General features: G+C 46.9%; 1 protein-coding gene across 1 annotated transcript in view; it reads left to right on the top strand.

The window, feature by feature from the left end:
- The window catches only part of LOC138295629 (mucin-like protein), a 447,313-nt gene that overhangs the window by 65,412 nt on the left and 364,205 nt on the right, over nt 1-17,696 (top strand). Inside the window, exon 5 of the mRNA XM_069234035.1 lies at nt 2,494-2,604. Coding sequence (XP_069090136.1) covers nt 2,494-2,604 — 111 coding nt within the window. The remainder of the gene's footprint in view (nt 1-2,493; nt 2,605-17,696) is intronic.

The raw sequence follows: 17,696 nt of genomic DNA, 5'->3' as shown, positions 1-17,696 counted from the left end.
CCATCAAAAGAGATTCAGCTCCAGCAAAAAGGGAAAAGGGGCACTTCCCTCATAAAGAGGTAAAGTGTAAATGGGCAATCATAGGATAGAATGGTTTTAAGAACCAAACAGCAAAGTCTCTATCCAAAGTGACAAAGTGTCTGGGTCATAGCAAATAGCATCAGCATCTCCCCCTCTCCTAGTCTCCTGCTCCCTAATTTTAATTTACTTCCTGGTGACAAGGGTTTTTATCCCCTTCTCATGGTACATTCCCCTAAAATCTAATTGGACGAGGGGTTGCACCCCAACATCTTTAACCAATTAAAAACACATTAGCTCATCAATTTTGTTATCCCATAACAGTTTTCACGTATTGTATTGGTGCTTATGATTGACGTCTGTAATGGATGGAATGTCTGGTATGATTTCATCGTCTTGTGGTCCTTTGCACTGTAGTGTGGTCAGTTTTATGTATCCTTTGCGCGTTAGATTCAGGCTTTAGGTCTTTGTGCACTTTGCCCTGGATGTATTTTATTCCTTTGCTCACAGCTTAGAGCCTCTGTGCAGTTTGCTCTAAATGCTTTTTATTCAGCTTCGTACTGTTATTTTTCAAATAACCAGTTCTACGGTCTTGTTTTATTTTTTATATCACACTGTTTAGCCTACTTCATTACTTGATTCCTCAATAACACATTCTTGTTCACTCTGTGCTTTAGTCAAGGATACAGTCTGGTACATTGCCGATAGACGTGGAAGGAGTTTAGTCTTTGGCATTCTTGCGTAGGGACATTTTGTGATCACACTGACATGTTAGTTATAAAAACACTTCCTTGTCCCAATACACGGGAGAGGGAGATTCCGACCAGGGAACCACAACTAGACGCTGACTGCCTCGTTGCAGATGCTGAACCAGATCACAGGCCTTTGCTCAGGTATGAGGGGTTATGGCTTCCCAGGGAATCTGAAAGGCAAGTTAGAAGCTTAACATGCTGTGCTCGAAATAGAACTAGCCGAGAGAGAGTAGAAATTATTAACACCATGATAGCGTTATTCTTATGTTTCACTCTCCTCGTGACTATTTCAATCCTACTGTGTTGTATGGTTCTGGTTATTGCGGCTCACGCCTTAATATCTAAAATGCAGTCGTTTTATTAAAACAATCTATAAAACTCAAACTGCCTTTGTCATTTGTATATGAGATCATACTGTAAATGAGAGAGCTGGTTTGGATCTGAGTGACCACAACTTCCCTGAGAAGTTCCAAAGATGTCATGCGCTCGGCTGCCCAATCATCCCTTCCCCTTGGGAGAGATGAGGCACTGCTAGTTAGCCGGAGCAAAACCGGATTTAGGGTGACAGAGGTCCTTCCAAGTGGGTCAGACTCAGTCCCCCACACCATGAACGATCCTGCTACCTAGACATCCAGTAGTCTCATTTAGGATAATGAGAGCCCACGCGACAGCACATCTTCGGTCAGTGGCTCCATCGTCCGTACCGGTTTAAGCGACCTTGCACATAGTATTAATCTAGACTGTTGCATTCAGCTAAAAATGTTACTACAGGCAGGGTGAATTTCATGGGAACGGATCTACTACAGTTACATTCAACTTCTAGCTTTTGGAAAAACAAGAGTTCATGTCCTTTAGCAAGTCAGCACACTGCACGTTAGAAAAATACATTTAATTTGAGAGTCAGGCAGCTAGGCCTCGACTCATGCTAACTAAGGCCTACTGCTTTATTAGCAAGAATCTAATACATTTAGCCTTTCAACATTTATGTAAAATCACAATTTAATAAAACATTTCATCATTATTAGTCAGTTTCATTAGTTCCCGTATACATTGGCGACCACTCCCCGTGGGCACATTTCAAGTGCACGTTTTAGCACAACATGTTAATACAGTTTCTATGCAGCATCATTATGCATTAGTTCATAAACATTTCATGTTAATATAGATTACATAAGCTACGCTCTCTCAGTATCATGCAGGCTTGATGTATCAAAAAATAAGTAATGAAATTCAAAGAGATTCTGAATACGAGGCAACAAACTATATCTTCCAGGAGGTTCCAAAATTCTTCACATGACAAGTATTATTATCCCAGCCACCTCTAGAAGACTGTGAGATTCCATCACAATGGGATTCCAACTGCTGCTTCAGAATGCTTACAATTCCCTTGGTGAGCGATGGTGGCACTCTTCTATTGTAATGGTAAATGTATGACTATGGATATATTTTAATAATACTCCAGTTAGCAAGAGTATTTAAGTCCCTTTTGCTCCTTCCACTGCCCAATGCTATTTCGCAGCTTGTGAACTTCCAACGTTTGCAAGTGTATACATTATGTTTTACTGATGCTTATTTCAGGCAGTTGAGAAGAGTTGTAATGTAATTTTAATGCATTCTGTTTTAGGGATCTGTTGTTTAATTGAAGTATACATGTCTTCCAATGCACTCCGAAGAGATTAAATATTTTGAATATTTATGTGCCAGATGTGTATTTCAATTACAGATGGGGATTTGTGGCCTTTTATATGGTGCTGCACTGATGTTCCATTATGCCCCTTGTACTATGAAAAGCGACCACGCGACCGGTGTGAAAAGTATTCCTCTCCTGGAATGGGTAAGTGCCAGTAATGTCTCAAAAGCCAGCACCAATATTACAATAGTTGATCTCCTCTAGATATGTGTATTTCTATACAAGTGTAAATATCACACATTTATTTTAGAGCACTGTTTTGAAGGGTTGCATGGCACCACAGAAAGGTCTCTGAAGCATTGCATCATGCATGTTTATATGTATTTGCCTGTCATGTCTCATGTCTCTCTGCACTGTCACAAGCATGTGCCTGAGAACCTCTTCCCTTTAATGCCATATTTCCATTTCCAACTGCCCCCACCTTATGTACAAATTCCCCCAAACCATGCTTTAATGTACTTCCACTCTCAAGTGGGCAAGCGTGGCCAAGACAGTTGCCTGCACGAGCTCCCAGTCTGCCTGGGAGTGCCCTGGCTGGGTGCTCCCAGCCAATCTTGATGTTGCTATGAGCAGTGTCAAGATTGGCTGCTGGGCATGCTGGGAGCTTGTGCCTACAGTGAGGAGTCAGATGAGCAGAGCGGTGCTCGGTGGAGGAGTTTAAAAAAAAAATTAATTGTTATCCCCCTGCCACGTGCAGCCCCACCCCATCTGGTTGTCGCAAGCCCGACTGTGCACTTATGTGTTTTACATGTCCTGGTAGTGAAAAACTCACAAATTTGTTTCTCACTACTGTGAGGCCTGCTCCTCCTTTAGGCCAGCATTAGAACTGCTGTTATATATGCTTAAGTGGTAGATTCTGATCTAAAAGGAGTAGCCCTGCCTTGTTTACTATGGCCACAATGGTAAAAGAAAATCCTACTTACTGATGCAGTTGGATTTAATATTACTTTTTTTTAAATGCCACTTTTAGAAAGTAGGCATTTCATTGCATTTACTGCCACCTGTGCCTTCCAGCCTGTCTCCAATCCACATCTGGTCAATGCTGGTTGACAGCTCCCCTCGTTCATTCCACCCAAACAGCTTTCAGGATACTCAGTCACATATGCATTCATCTGCATATTGAATGGGTCTCCATGGGCAGGATGGGTGGAGGGGCACTCCCTTACACTTCAAAGGCCAGTGATCTGCCCTCACAAAAAGGACTCATAACCCCCCTATAGGGATCCTGGCAGACAGGACTGGGCTGAAAGGGGAACCTGCTCACTTCAAAGCCACTCTTTAAGTTTCCATGACTTCAAAGGCATTTTTTGGTATTTATACTGAGTCTCTGACCCCACCAAATCAGACACTTCTGGTCCTACACCTGGACTCTGTCAGAGGGACTGTCTAGCTGCCCAAAGAATTCACCTGGACTGCTTAGCTGGAAGGACTGCTGCCCTGTTGGCCTCTCAGTCTGCTGGAAGCTTGGATTGAGCTTGCCTCCTGTTCTGAAGTCTCAGGGCCAACAAAGACTTCATCTACTATCTTCTAGCTAGTTTACTGACTTCAGCGACTCCAGCACTGACGCCGCTACCCAACACAACACCACTGCCTGCTCCGGCTCCGTGGGTCTTGCTGAACAAAACAACTGTGGCCTGCAGTGCAAGTCCGACACCGATGCGATGCCGCTGATGTCCCGCAGTGTGATTGCAGCAATGCGAAGTTGACACATAACATCTTGACCACCGTGTTTCATCGACCACCCCAGGTCACAAGAAACTGGCGCCTCACCACTGATGACGCATCAGCTCCGCTGCAAACAACTCCGCCGCAACCAGATGGAACCAACGCCTTGCCTCCCCTACCTCGTAGTACAGAACCGATGCTTCACCTCCCTGGGTGCCGTAAGGAACCAACGCGGCACTGGCTCCAGGAAAGCCTCACCTCCCTGACTCTGTGCAACCTTTTTTGTGTCTTTGGGGGTGATTCTTACCTTGGCGGGCGGCGGAGGCCGCCCGTCAAAGTACCCCCGCCAGAACACCGCATCGCGGTCGTCAGACCACTGCGGTGATTCTGGGTTTTCCACTGGGCTGGCGGGCGACCGCCAAAAGGCCGCCCGCCAGCCCAGTGGAAAACAACCTTCCCACGAGGACGCCGGCTCTGAATGGAGCCGGCGGAGTGGGAAGGTGCGACGGGTGCAGTGGCACCCGTCGCGTATTTCAGTGTCTGCAAAGCAGACACTGAAATACAAAGTGGGGCCCTCTTACGGGGGCCCCTGCAGTTCCCATGCCATTGGCATGGGCACTGCAGGGGCCCCCAGGGGCCGCACAAAACCCATACCGCCATCCTGTTCCTGGCGGGCGAACCGCCAGGAACAGGATGGCGGTATGGGGTGTCAGAATCCTCCATGGAGGCGCAGCGAGCTGCGCCGCCATGGAGGATTCATTTGGGCAGCGGAAAACCGGCGGGAGACCGACGGTTTTCCACATCTGACCGCGGCCAAACCGCCGCGGTCAGAATGCCCTGCGGGGCACCGCCAGCCTGTTGGCGGTGCTCCCGCCAACCCTGGCCCCGGCGGTCCATGACTGCCGGGGTCAGAATGACCCCCTTTGTTTTCAAAGGTACTGTGCCTGGGGGTCTGTGTGACTCTGTGATCGGTGCCAGTGGCATCAGACTGTTGTGAACAGCTCCGTTAACAACATTGTGATACCCCCAGTTGGAGCTATTGCATTTCTAAGCGCTTTATTGGGATTTAACCTTTAAAAATTTGTATCTTGGCATGTACACATTGGACTTTTTACCTTTTTACCTTATTTTATTCAGATAAATATTATCTACTTTTCTAAAATGGTGCAGTGTACTTTTGTTGTATTTTTACTGTGTTACTGTATGAGTTATTGCACAAATACTTTACACATTGCCTTCTAAGTTAAGCCTGGCTGCTCAGTGCCAAGCTACCAGTGAGTGGGCACATGATCATTTGGATTGTGTTGTGACTTTCCCTGACTAGGACTGTGGTCCCTACTTGGTCAAGGGTGTATACCGCTGCCAACTAGAGACCTAATTTCTAACATGAACTCAGCTTTTGGGGAAAATTAGCAAAAGGTCTGGCACACATTCCAGAAAATAAACTCTTTATAGGTTTTTCCCCCAAAGACACACTCAAGGTGAAAAATTAAATAATAGTGAAAACAACCAATAGATTTTCATAAAAAAACATTTTACATCAACAGCAACACTGCTAGAGATACCTTCAGAATGCATAATTAATGCTAACCTGTACCCTAAAAACAAGAGAACAACGTTACATTTCTGCACTTACTAAGTACAGTGGTCTCTTCAGAGTCATCTACAGGAACAGGGAAAAGTCCTTGACCTGTTGCAAGACTGGGTACATTTAGAATTCAGCTTCAGTGGAAGTTCCAAAAGAAAATATATTTTGTTTCATGATAACAGCATAGAACAGATCTCTGCAGAGAGAAAAACATGCACCAACTTTCTATCGTACTTTTAAAACCCACATTGTCCTCGAGAAAGGCCTAGTCGATTTGTTTTGCCACCTGATTATGCTAACTTAAACACAGAAAATAAACATTGAACGTTTAGATAATAAATCCGGTCTGCCATATATATGTCCTGGTTCAAATTTTTAAATAAAATGAATTGAACTCAACACGAAAGGAGAATTTGAATTGTAAAGATGAATAGATAAATATAACGCATGAAAATAATTGGCAAATATCTTGTGTGACTGTAAGCTAATTCTCTCTCTTTGTTGCATTTTTGTGTTTATTACGACTCCAGTGGATAGAGTGAGATTACTCACAGAAAAAGGTTTTGAAGAACATGAACAATGGTGGAATTAATTTTGATCCAATTGTATGCATATCAATATATTTGCATTATATTGTTATACTCATAACTACATGACACCATCATAATTTAAAACATAGATAGTATGTTTTTGGAAATAAATTAATTTACTGGTCAGAAAGCAAAATCTATTACAGTTTGAGACGGAGAAGCCAATAGAGTATTTTCTTAATGAAAATAAACAAAGGAGACAACTATTGGTAACATTAGTCAAAACCTACATACCTTAGATTACCTTATAAGAAAATAGATTCAATAGAAATCTCACACACCAACTATAAAACATCATTAAAAAGTTGAAAGTATCTCCAGGGGGGAAAGGATGTATCTCAGTCAAACATTGTGTCTGGGATAGTATACTTTCGTCATCAGACAGAATTCATTTTTAAACAAAGGCACACTAAGGGCCTGATTTAGCGTTTGGAGGACAGGATACTCCACCACAAATGTGATGGAGTATCCTGCCCTCCACACCAACAGCCTGCCCCAACTATTTAGTTGCACAGACTGTCATGTTTCTGATGGCGATGCCCCAGCTGGCTTTCATAAACAGACACTGGCCTTGGAAGACTTAACCAAAAAAGTATGTGATTATTGCTGCACCTCTCCCAGTGGCAGATTTGTGGGTGCTAATTGAAATTAACATAGATTCAGATGAAATAGGAACAATCCCAAATAATCCTCTCCCTCTTTTTTATATTATTTACATTCTTTTTATTCATTATTGTCACCACACCAAAGACAACTGCTATCATATTTTTACATTTGCTTTGTACTAATTTGGTTTCTAATAAAAGCCGCTAAAAATAACAGTCAAGTTTATTGTCTGTGTGCTCACTCTAGGGAGAGGCTGATGGAAAACCAGGAACATATACCTGATACCTCTGGCAGGTGATGAGTATTGAGTGCATTGATGGTTGGGCAGCTGAGTAAATAGATGATTGGTTAGATGAATAGATTAGTAAATTATGGCACTGTGTGTGGGATCAAGGGTAGGGTGGTAAGGCTGGGGCGGTGAGGAGATTAGTGTAGGAAAGGGGGGAGTCTCTGGAGTGTGTGGAGGAAGGGTAGCTTCTGAGCAGTTGGTTGCATGGATGGATAAGTGTGTGCATGGAAGTGTGGTTGGATGTGTGAGTTAGTACAAGGAATGGTAAGGCTGAATGACTAGATTCATGGGTGAAGGTATAAGTCGCTGCAAGCTAACTGCAGTATGTAGGGCAAAGGTAGTTTGGGGTGCAAGAGGAATGCAGTGATGCTGGAAATCATAGCATATATACATGTATAAAAGTGTAAACGTGCCACCACCGATCCAAGCTGTTTTCTCACTCACCTCTTTTCTGCACCTGGCTCCCTAATGAAGTGGATTTAAATATCTATATGAATCTGTTTCTGAGAGAAGCTCTAGTTGTTGTAATGGGACTATCATGGTCCGACTTTCAATATTTTAAAGTTTGAATCATTAGCATAATTTAATGATTGCTTGCCTAGGAGCCTTTTTATCCCATTAAGGGCTTCCTTTCAAAAGGCAATAAGTCCCATTCCGATAACAACAACTTGTTTTTAGATATACTGCATTTCTGCTGTTTCTGAGCACTATACATAAAAATACTGTAATCAAATTTTATGGTACTTAATATCTCATGGAACTAGTACAGGCTATCTCCTTCCCATCTGTTCCGGACTTCTGCACCCTAGTGGTGTCCAATCCTGCATCCAAACATGTTAAGACCTGGAACAGGAGGACCAGGTACGTCTGTGCAGGAGTGAGCTCCAGGAGCCCAAAGTCAATCCTGACCTTCTGTAGCTCATCACCAATCTCCCATAACTGGCCAGTTATGAAGTGGGTTTCCATGCAAGGTAGCTCAGTGGGCATAAAAATAGTCCATGGCGATGTTGGACATGGGCATATCTTGGACTCAATGTGATGAGGGCTGGAATAAGGTACATGATAGGAAAGGCTCCCACTATGCCATTGCATGACTTTATGGGTCTCATAATGTTGCATGCAGTAAATACTTTGCTGTATGTTAACATGATCACTACTTGTGTATTGAATGCAAATGGAGTATGTAATGGAAGAATAAGGCCTAACAAACAGGCCTGATCATTGATAACAAGAGCCATTCATTTTTACAAGATAACAAAATATACTCTTATTGGCCCCATTTTTCTAAGGCTCACATTGATCGATCAGAGACGAAAGTTTTCCTTTCTCTGAAAGCACAATGGTTGATGCTAAGCTGCATGGAGAAATGACCTTGAACATTCTGCCTAGCCAGAAGGAGCAGTAGATACCACAGCAGTGGCCTTTTGTTTACTTCCTGTAGTTTGAACAAAAGCATTGCTCTATGCCATGTGTAGCAAAACAAGAGCAGAGGGAAAAATAACCACTTGTAACTCCTTAGAGTGCCGTGTATAAGAAACATATAAATGATATAGGAGTACTTAGGATGGAGTGAGGAACATCAACCAGTTACTGGAGAGATGATGAAACACGGAGGTCCAGAGGTAAGCGATGGGTCCTTTATGACTCAGCATAAATTAAACCAATACAACTAGACTGTTACTCGGCTAGTTATAATATAGGGAGGGATGTGATGAAATGTGATTTGGGTGTATTTCATATTTTGTCCTTTTGTATCAACCATTTGCTGAACGGGTCATAATCTTAACAGTCACCTTTCTTTTCATCTTAAAGAGCAGTATATAATGAATAAGTGGATAGTGTAAAAAACAATGTGTAAGTGTGTGTGCCTACTGATTTGAGGGTTCATGGTGAGGCTCATTAATATACCCTGCAGCTAAGATATTCTCAGACAGGTCTTGCCTCACTCTAACCCACTTGAGCATAAATCAGTGGAGATGGGCAACAGACACCTGCCCGTTTTCCTTTTTTCTCCAAAAAAGGAATCAATTTCCTTCTGGGAAATCTACCAGATGGTAACCTTATAATGTCAAGAAAACTCAACAGTTGTGCTCACAGTGGCAGAGGGCAGGTAGCATAAAGCCTTGCCCCCCACCCACTTAGGGGGACAGATGGAGGTAGGTTTGGATGAGTGGAGCAGCCTGGACTGGACGCTGCAGTTATATCTGAAGAATGGGGTCTCTAAAGAAAGTAGATGCATGCTTTCCCTAGAAAAGGAAAGGTTCCATAGAGGGGGTGGGAATCACCGTTTTCACTGTGCCATTTATCAAACCTGCCACACCAAAGGCCCTCCTGTGATCCATCACAACACACTTTCCCAAGATGAGGAGGGACAGCTTGTAGTCCCACTGTAGGGAGGGTGGAGTCACTGTGCTGCATGAACACCCTCTCTGATGACTGCCTCCTAAGTGGTGTCTGCGTGTCAAACGTTCCTAGGGAAGATGGCAGCAGAACAAACAGACACACACACACATAGCATATGGGTGACTCTAAGTTACCACAAGTGATTGCTTAGCATTTCTTTATACCCTTGGGCCATGCCCCACCCTCAGGTTGTGCAAGGGATACAAAGTAGGGTAGAGGCCAGGTGGCACTCTACATCCCTTTCAACGTTTATTGAAGTGAACAACAACAACAACAAAAATATGGTGGTGCATTATAATGATGACATGCTGCAGACAAAGGGGGTCATTATGACCCTGCCCGCCAGGGCAAAGGTGGCGGTTTCACCACCAACATGCTGGCGGTGAAGACCACCACATTATGAGTGGCAGTCGGAGCCGCTGGGTCGGAGATGTGCATATCTGACCCAGCAGTCCACAGAATACCACTGGCGGTACTAGGAGCTGCCTTTCTACCAGGGTTTCCGCGGTGGTAGCACCGCCACGAAATCCCTGGTAGAAAGGCAAATTTTTTCCCTGTCACCAGTAGACGACTCCCTCACTGCCCCAGCAAGCACTTGACCCCCACCCCCTTCCAGACACAGCACCCCCTCCCTACCCCCACCACCCCTCCAAACACAGCATCCTCCTCCCTTACCCCCACTACCCCTCCAGACACAGCGCCCCCTCCCCAATCTCCCTTCCTGCAGACATGCACACGCACACAGACACCCACATGCACCACGCATACACTCATTCACCTACACTTACATACACGCATTCACTCAAACGCATCCATACTCTCATTCACCTCTGCACTCATACACGCATTTAACCACGCATACTCACACCCATTCAAACACTCATACTCATGCCCATCCAAACACGCATACTCACACCCATCCAAACACACATACTCACACCCATTCAACCACGCATACTCACATGCAGACAAAAACGCCTTCACCACAACACTCATACTCACATACACACACGCATATACACTCACATGCACACACGCACTCACTTCTACATTCAGACACACATACAACCACGCTGTTGGAAGGTGGGTCATTAGTTGTGTGGCCTGCACAAGTAATGAGTCCGCACACGACCGCCACTGGGAACCAAACACCCCATTGTAGCGCTTGACTCTCATAGGGTAGCATTGCAGAGCAGTCCAAGGCTTACTCAATGGAGGTGGTGTGGGCTAGTAATCCCCATTCACGAGCACACAAGCATGACTCTCAATAAATGATTGTCCAGTCTGTGCTTTTTCTTTTGATAAAGTAAAAGTACATTTATTACTCACACACACTACTCAATCTTATGCAACAATCTACAAATATACACAAAGTGATGGAATCACTCTGGGAAAACATTGTGTAATCTCCCATGTCTCCTCCAAGGGAGGATATAATGCAATTAAATACATCTATCTTGCCAAGCGGTGGTTGTCATTGTCATTATTCAAATTAGCATCATCAGGGAACATATAGGACCATAGTCGAGCAATTTAATTATTAGGATTACTTTTAGATTACCTTCAAATTACTCTTAATTGACCATCAAATAACAGTTGAATACACTGGTTAATACCAGCCTACACCTCTAGTAGGCACAGTCCCACAAGCCGGAAAAAAAGTTCACATAACCTTAGGCTCCAACCACAGGTTGGAACCTTAGGCGGTTATCCTTCTTTTGTCCCACCCTACCTAGGGTTGGGACACAAACAGCATTGGGGGGGAGGCTGCGCTGCTCCTGCTGCTCCCCCTGTCCCTGGGCATGAATTTAGTGGTGGCCCCATCTTCCTGGGACCACCTCAAGCTTGTTTAGGGGACCATCCCCGGCTCCAGCCCCTCAAAGCATGCTTGGGCAGCCGCATATTGAATAAGCGGCTCTCCCGCTGCGCCGGGGAGAGCCACTTTGCTGCCCAAAGCCTCTGCTGGTTCCTGGGGGGTGCTGGTCCAACCCGGGCACCCCCGCACAAGGTAAAGTCTCCCTTGTTGGAGGGAGGCGCAGGGAGCCCACCCCTGGCCGCCCCTGCCGGCTCCCCACACGGCCAGCACCTCCGTGTGTTGCCGCGGGAGCCGGCCTTCTCTGTGCTGTCTGCCCGCTCCAGCGGGCAGGTGCATGGAGGCTCGCGGCTGGACAGGCCACTTGGGGGAGTGCAACAGCACTCCCCCCTTCCTCCCTGCAGCTTCGGGGCCCCGGGATGGGGTCCGGGCCCCTCCTTGTCTCCACAGGGAGCACGACGGCGCTCCCCGATGCCACTATCTTCTTGGGGCCCCAGGATGGGGTCCGGGGCCCCTCCTGGGGATCTTCACGGGGGGCACGAGGGCACCCTCTGACTTGACTTCTGCTGCAGGCCCCTGGATGGGGGTCTGGGACCCCCGGCCAACCTTCACGGAGAGCGCAACGGCGCTCCCTGGCTTCTGCTTTGCTGCCGGCTCCTTCACTGCCAGAGGCCATCTGGCGGAGGTGCGCGACGGGCCCCCCAAATCTTCACGGGGAGCGCGATGGCACTCCCCTACTTTACTTCGGCCGCAGGGGGCCCCGGGATGGGGCCCGGGGTCTCTACCCACCACGGCAGGGAGGTGCGCAATGGCACCTCCCCCCCCCATCGACTCTAATCAGGCCAAGCTTCACGGGCCCTGGGATGGGGTCCGGGGCCCCTTCCTCGTCCAGAGGGGGAGCACGAGGACACTCCCCTCGCTCCTCTTCCTCCTGGGGCAGCCGCCGGACCCTAGCCCACCCCGGGGGCACAGTCTTGAGCAGCTGTGAAGCTTGGTTGCCACATGTGCTCTGTAAGTCTCAGCCCCTCCTCACTGACGTTCGCCGGGCCCTAGCCCACCCCGGGGGCACAGTCGTGAGCAGCTGCGAAGCTTGGTTGCCACATGTGCTCTGAAAGTCTCAGCCCCTCCTCACTGATGTTCCTCGCAGGGCCTCTCCAGTCTACTCCTGGCACGGAATGACAGCTGGCTGATTGATGCCAGGCCCTGCTCAAGCAACTGAACACAGCAGTAATTGGCCCTAATCCTGAGCTGAGTCAGAGATTGATGACATCCTGGGATGACCCATAAGTTGTACAACTATGCTCTCGTAACCTACTGCATCATTCTTTTCTTACAGGTTACCGTGGACTTTGGTTGTGACTCTGGTCTCGGTGGACCCCAGAGAACTGGAGTTGCACCTTAGGCCCTCCTTACCCATTGACATTTAATGGAGTATCCCCACAATGCAAATACCGTAAGCACATTGACATTGGCATTGAACTGAGTGTCCCTACTGTGAAAAGACAGTAAGCACACTGACTCTCCCTCGCATGTGTACACCCCTCTCATGAGATCTACTCCAGGTCACCACCCACTCTGCATAGTTCCTCCTGCACCAGGCTTACGTAAGTGTAGTTCTTGGGCTGCGCACACCAGGAATCCTCCTCCCACAGCCCTCATCTGGGTGCACATCCATGTGCACACATGATCACATGTAACCCGCCCGGCGCCTCCTGCCCTTGCTGCGCCACAGCAGCCTTTCCTTAGCACGGTGGCACCGGCAGTAAACACGCACAGTCCATTTTACCATGTGTTTACTGTGCGTGAGTCCCCTCATAGGAGGCTCCCTCACAGTAAAAAGTCAAGAGCCAGGTGGTCAAAAAACAAAAAATCAGGGCAGACCTGATGGCCAGAACCGTCCTCTAACACACGCATACACACACGCAGACAACACCCACTCACACATGCACACACAACACTCCCCACCCTCCCACCCCCTCCTCTGTCAGATGATCATCTTACCTGGTTGGAGGAGGTCGTCCTGCAGGGAACGGGAAGGGGTGCTTCCACTTCTGGCAGCGCCCTGCCAGCAGGACACCACCATGCCGTATTATTCCACCTGCCAACACGACTACTGCTGGATTTCCACCTAAAGTGTGGAGGAAATTCAGCACTACCTGTAATATGGTGGGCGGTCTTCTGGCGACCGTGGCTTCTGCGGTCTTAGGAAAAGACCGCCGAAGTCATAGTGAGGGCCAAAGACTCTTACTGGGTGCATGGGTCGAAGTTCATATCTCTGGCTGTGACTACTGGAATCCTGGCTCGTCTGTTGCTGTCATCTGTTCGGGTGGTCGCTGGTTGGCTTGGAGCGACTCCTGAATTGGCTAATGATGCACCTTTGCCGGTGTCAGGGTGTGAGTTTTCACCAGGGACATCTTCATCTTTCCTCTTGTTCAGTTCTTGTCGGTGTGATCTTTTTGAACCACAACACATTCCTGTATGTTTCAGATTCTCCTCTTCTCACAGTTATTATTGTCCCTCACACTCTGATGACTTCCCACACTTCTTACTGAAAAGGGATGAAAAACTTCCACCTAGGGTGACAATCCTTCATGACGACTGTGTCACCTATGCAGATATCTGGGTCTATGACTTTGCAATCTCTGCAGGCTTTTTCATTGGTGACATGGCATTTCTCTTGGGTGACATGCACATCAAAGGCCACTGGGTTCCAGTTCGGACTTATGGGGAAGATGTCCCTGGGACACCTTTGCATCAATAGGTCACTTGGGGCACACCCAGTTGTGCTGAGAGGTGTTTGATGATATGTTTTTAGAAACTAATGCAGGCAGCACTCTACATCATCACCCTTTTCCACTCCAATCCTGAGTGCTCGATTGGGTGTACGCATAAGCCGTTCCACTTCTCTGGTGGCTTGAGGCCATTGTGGGGTTGTCCTTTGTGTGCTTAATGTTAATGTTAATGTGCTTAATGTTGAGGCAGATAGTCATGGAATTCTTGCCCTTGAATTGGAAGGTTGTTGTCAGTTTTGTCTTCTTCAGGTAGCCCAAGCAATGCAAATATTTTCTCCAGTGCTGGTTTGACATTTTCGAAAGCTGTCTACCTCACCAACTCTATTGTGGGAAACTTTGTGTAGCTGTCCATGATGATGAGAGTGAGTTTATTGTCTGGAAAGCCTCTGAAATCCATGCTAACAGATTACCAGGGCTGTGTGCTTGCTTCTTCTGTTATCACTGGTGCAATTGGCAGGTCTCCACTTGTAATGGCAGGGGCAGGTCTTTACCTTCTCCTTGACCCACGTCCAGGCCAGGGAACCACACCTTGGCCCTAAGGCAGGCCTTCGTCTTGGCGATGCACTGATATCCCTGGTAGGTTTGTTCCACAATTTGGGTCCATAGACTACGTGGGATGACAATTTGGCAACCTCAAAACAACAATCCCCCATCACTCACATTGAGCTCATTGCAAACTCACCAAGCCTGTGTCATGGCTGCATGCTCTTTTGCAGTGAGAGCTTGGGCTCCATCTAAGAGGTTGTGCCACTCTCATCTTTGGAGGACTTCTTTAGATTTTGAGATGCACGAATCAGTTGCTGTTGCTTCTTGGTTTTCGACAAGGGACAAGTGCTATTGGACATACTCTTCAACAATCATCCTCACAAATTGTTCCACCCCTTGGTATTCTGCAGGGTTGTTCACCCTTTATCGGTATACTACTTGGAATGGGTATTGTTGAAGTTGTACTGCCCACCTTTTAATCCACAGTTGCCCATTTCTGGCAGTGTTGGTGAGCAGTGGCTTAGGATCAGTCACTACTTGGAACTTCTGGCTGCAGAGATGAAAGTGTCGGTATGCCCACTGGTCTGCCAATCTGAGCACACCAGGTTACAATATCAGTGAGAGCCCTGCTTTCATAAGTGATGGGGACCCATGTCCCTTTGTGGTTGTTTTGGGGGTCAGGACTGCGCTCAGTCCCACTGGACTTTCATCCACGACGAGGTCAGACTGTCGCTTAGGGCTGATGTACACCATGTTGGCATCATGCAGGAGTGCCTTTTTTTATCTCTCTGAACGATTGAGCGGCTTTGTTGTTCCAGTGTTATGGGGAGTCATGCTTGGTCAGAGCTCATAGCGGTTTAGACAGGGTGGCCAGGTTGGGAATGAAGCATCCACAGTAACTGGCCATGCCCAAGAAACTGCATACATCTGATTAATTTTGTGGGACTGCAGCTGACCTGATTACTTCCACCTTCTTTTGGTCAACATGTAAACCTTCCTTTGAAAAAGGATAGCCAAAGAATTCCACAGCGTTGGTATGGAAAGAGCACATTGATCGGTGTAGAGTTTGTCAGTTGTCCGCTAGGTGTTTGAGGGTGGCACTCAATCTTGCATGATGTTCTTGTAGGGTGTTCGAGAAGACGAGGATTTCATCACTTACATTGATCACCCCCATTTAGACCTGATAGAGTTGCTTGAATAGCATCTTGAAAGACTCCGGCAACTGAGGCTATTCCAAAACTGAGGCATTTGTATTTGCAAAGGCTTATGTGGGTTGAGAATGTTGTTATGTACCTGCTCGCCTCATCAAGAAGTAGTTGGTGATATCCTGAGTTTGGCTCCATTCAGATCTGCTATGATCTCATCAATACCTGGGGTGATGTGCTGCTTACAGTGGATGGCTTTGTTGGGTTACCTCGTGTCAACACAGAGTCTTATGGCCCCTGGCTGTTTGGATTTTGGTGCTATCACAATGGGTGAAAACCATGGTGTCGGCCCTGTTACTTTTGATCACCGCTAGCCACTCTAGGTGCTCCAGTTCCTTTTCTACTAGTGAGCATAGTTGAAACTGCACCCTTCTGAGTTTGCAGTGCCACCAGTCATATCGTCTCATCCATGTGGAGCTTGACTGTTAAGCCTCTTAGGCAACCAAGTCCTATGAAAAGTTTTGGGAAATCTGTCACAATGTTGTCTGGGTGAGGTTGGTGTATTTGCCAGCTAAGAAAATTATCCTATGTCTTCTACTGTATGGCACCCTAGCAAGGTGCCCATGTTTCCCTTCATCAAGTGAAACTTGCCATGGATTTTTGTGTCTCCATTTTCACACACTACTTCAATTACACCTTTCAACTGAATGGAGTCTGTGCCTCCATAGTTGTAGATTTTGTCTTTCGTAGGTGTGATTTTGGGTCTTGGCCTCAGCCTGTAGAACTGAGTGGTGTCTATAACATTTACAAAGGCGCCGGTGTCAATGAGGGCCATGATTTAAACTTCGATGATTCCTACTTTGCATATGGGCAGAAGTCTCTATTGATGATTGTTTCTTCCTGTGAATAATAATTGTGAAAACCTCTTCGATGTTGCTGTCTTCAAAGCTGCTCATAGCCACGCTACTCTTGTCTATTTGTCTTTATTCGCTGTCTTCTATGGAGAGTTGTTCTTCTTCACCCTCAATCAATCAATCAATCAAGATTCTTATAGAGAGCGGCTAATCACCCGTTCGGGTCTCAAGGTCCTTGGGAGTGGGGAGGTACCGCAGCTAAGTCTAGGCACTGGATGGCCAGTTCAGTGGAAGAGCCAGGTCTTAAAGTCCTCTCTGAATTGAGAGAGAGAGGGGGATTGCCTGAGATGAAGAGGAAGAGAGTTCCAGGTCTTAGTGGCGAGGTAGGAGAGGATCTTCCTCTGGCTGTGGTCTTGCGGATCCTTGGGATGGTGGCCAGGGCCAGGTGGGAGTAATGGAGTTGTCTGGTGGGCATGTGGAAGGCGAGGTGGTGATTGAGGAATGCAGGTCCGATGCTGTGGAAGGCCTTGTAGGCATGCACAAGGAGGTTGCAGGTGATTCTTTTGTTGTTCGGGAGCCAGTGGAGGTCTCTCAGGTGCCCGTAGATGTGACTGCAATGAGGGATGTCCAGGATAAGTCTAGCTGTGGCAATCTGGATTCTTTGCAGCTACTTTTGGAGCTTCTGGGAGATGCTGACCTAGACTGCATTGATGTAATCAAGATTGCTGCTGACGAGTGCCTAGGTGACTGTTCTTCTGGATTCAACGGGGATCCATTTGAAGATGTTTTGGAGCAGGTGGTATGTGTGGAAGCAGGAGGATGAGACAGTGTTGACTTGGTGGTTCATGGAGCAAGGAGTAGAGGATGATGCTGAGTTTATGTGCCTGGTTGGTCAGTGTGGGGGGTCTCCGAGCACTTCCGGCTACTAGGAGTCATCCCAGGTGAAGGGAGTGGTGCCCAAAATGAGGACTTCTCTCTTGTTGGAGTTGAGCTTGAGACCGCTGT

The sequence above is a fragment of the Pleurodeles waltl genome, chromosome 5, assembly GCF_031143425.1.
Source record: "Pleurodeles waltl isolate 20211129_DDA chromosome 5, aPleWal1.hap1.20221129, whole genome shotgun sequence".
Taxonomy (NCBI): Eukaryota; Metazoa; Chordata; class Amphibia; order Caudata; family Salamandridae; genus Pleurodeles; species Pleurodeles waltl.
Note: the sequence above shows the minus strand (reverse complement) of the source record. Positions and strands in the feature narration are given on the sequence as shown.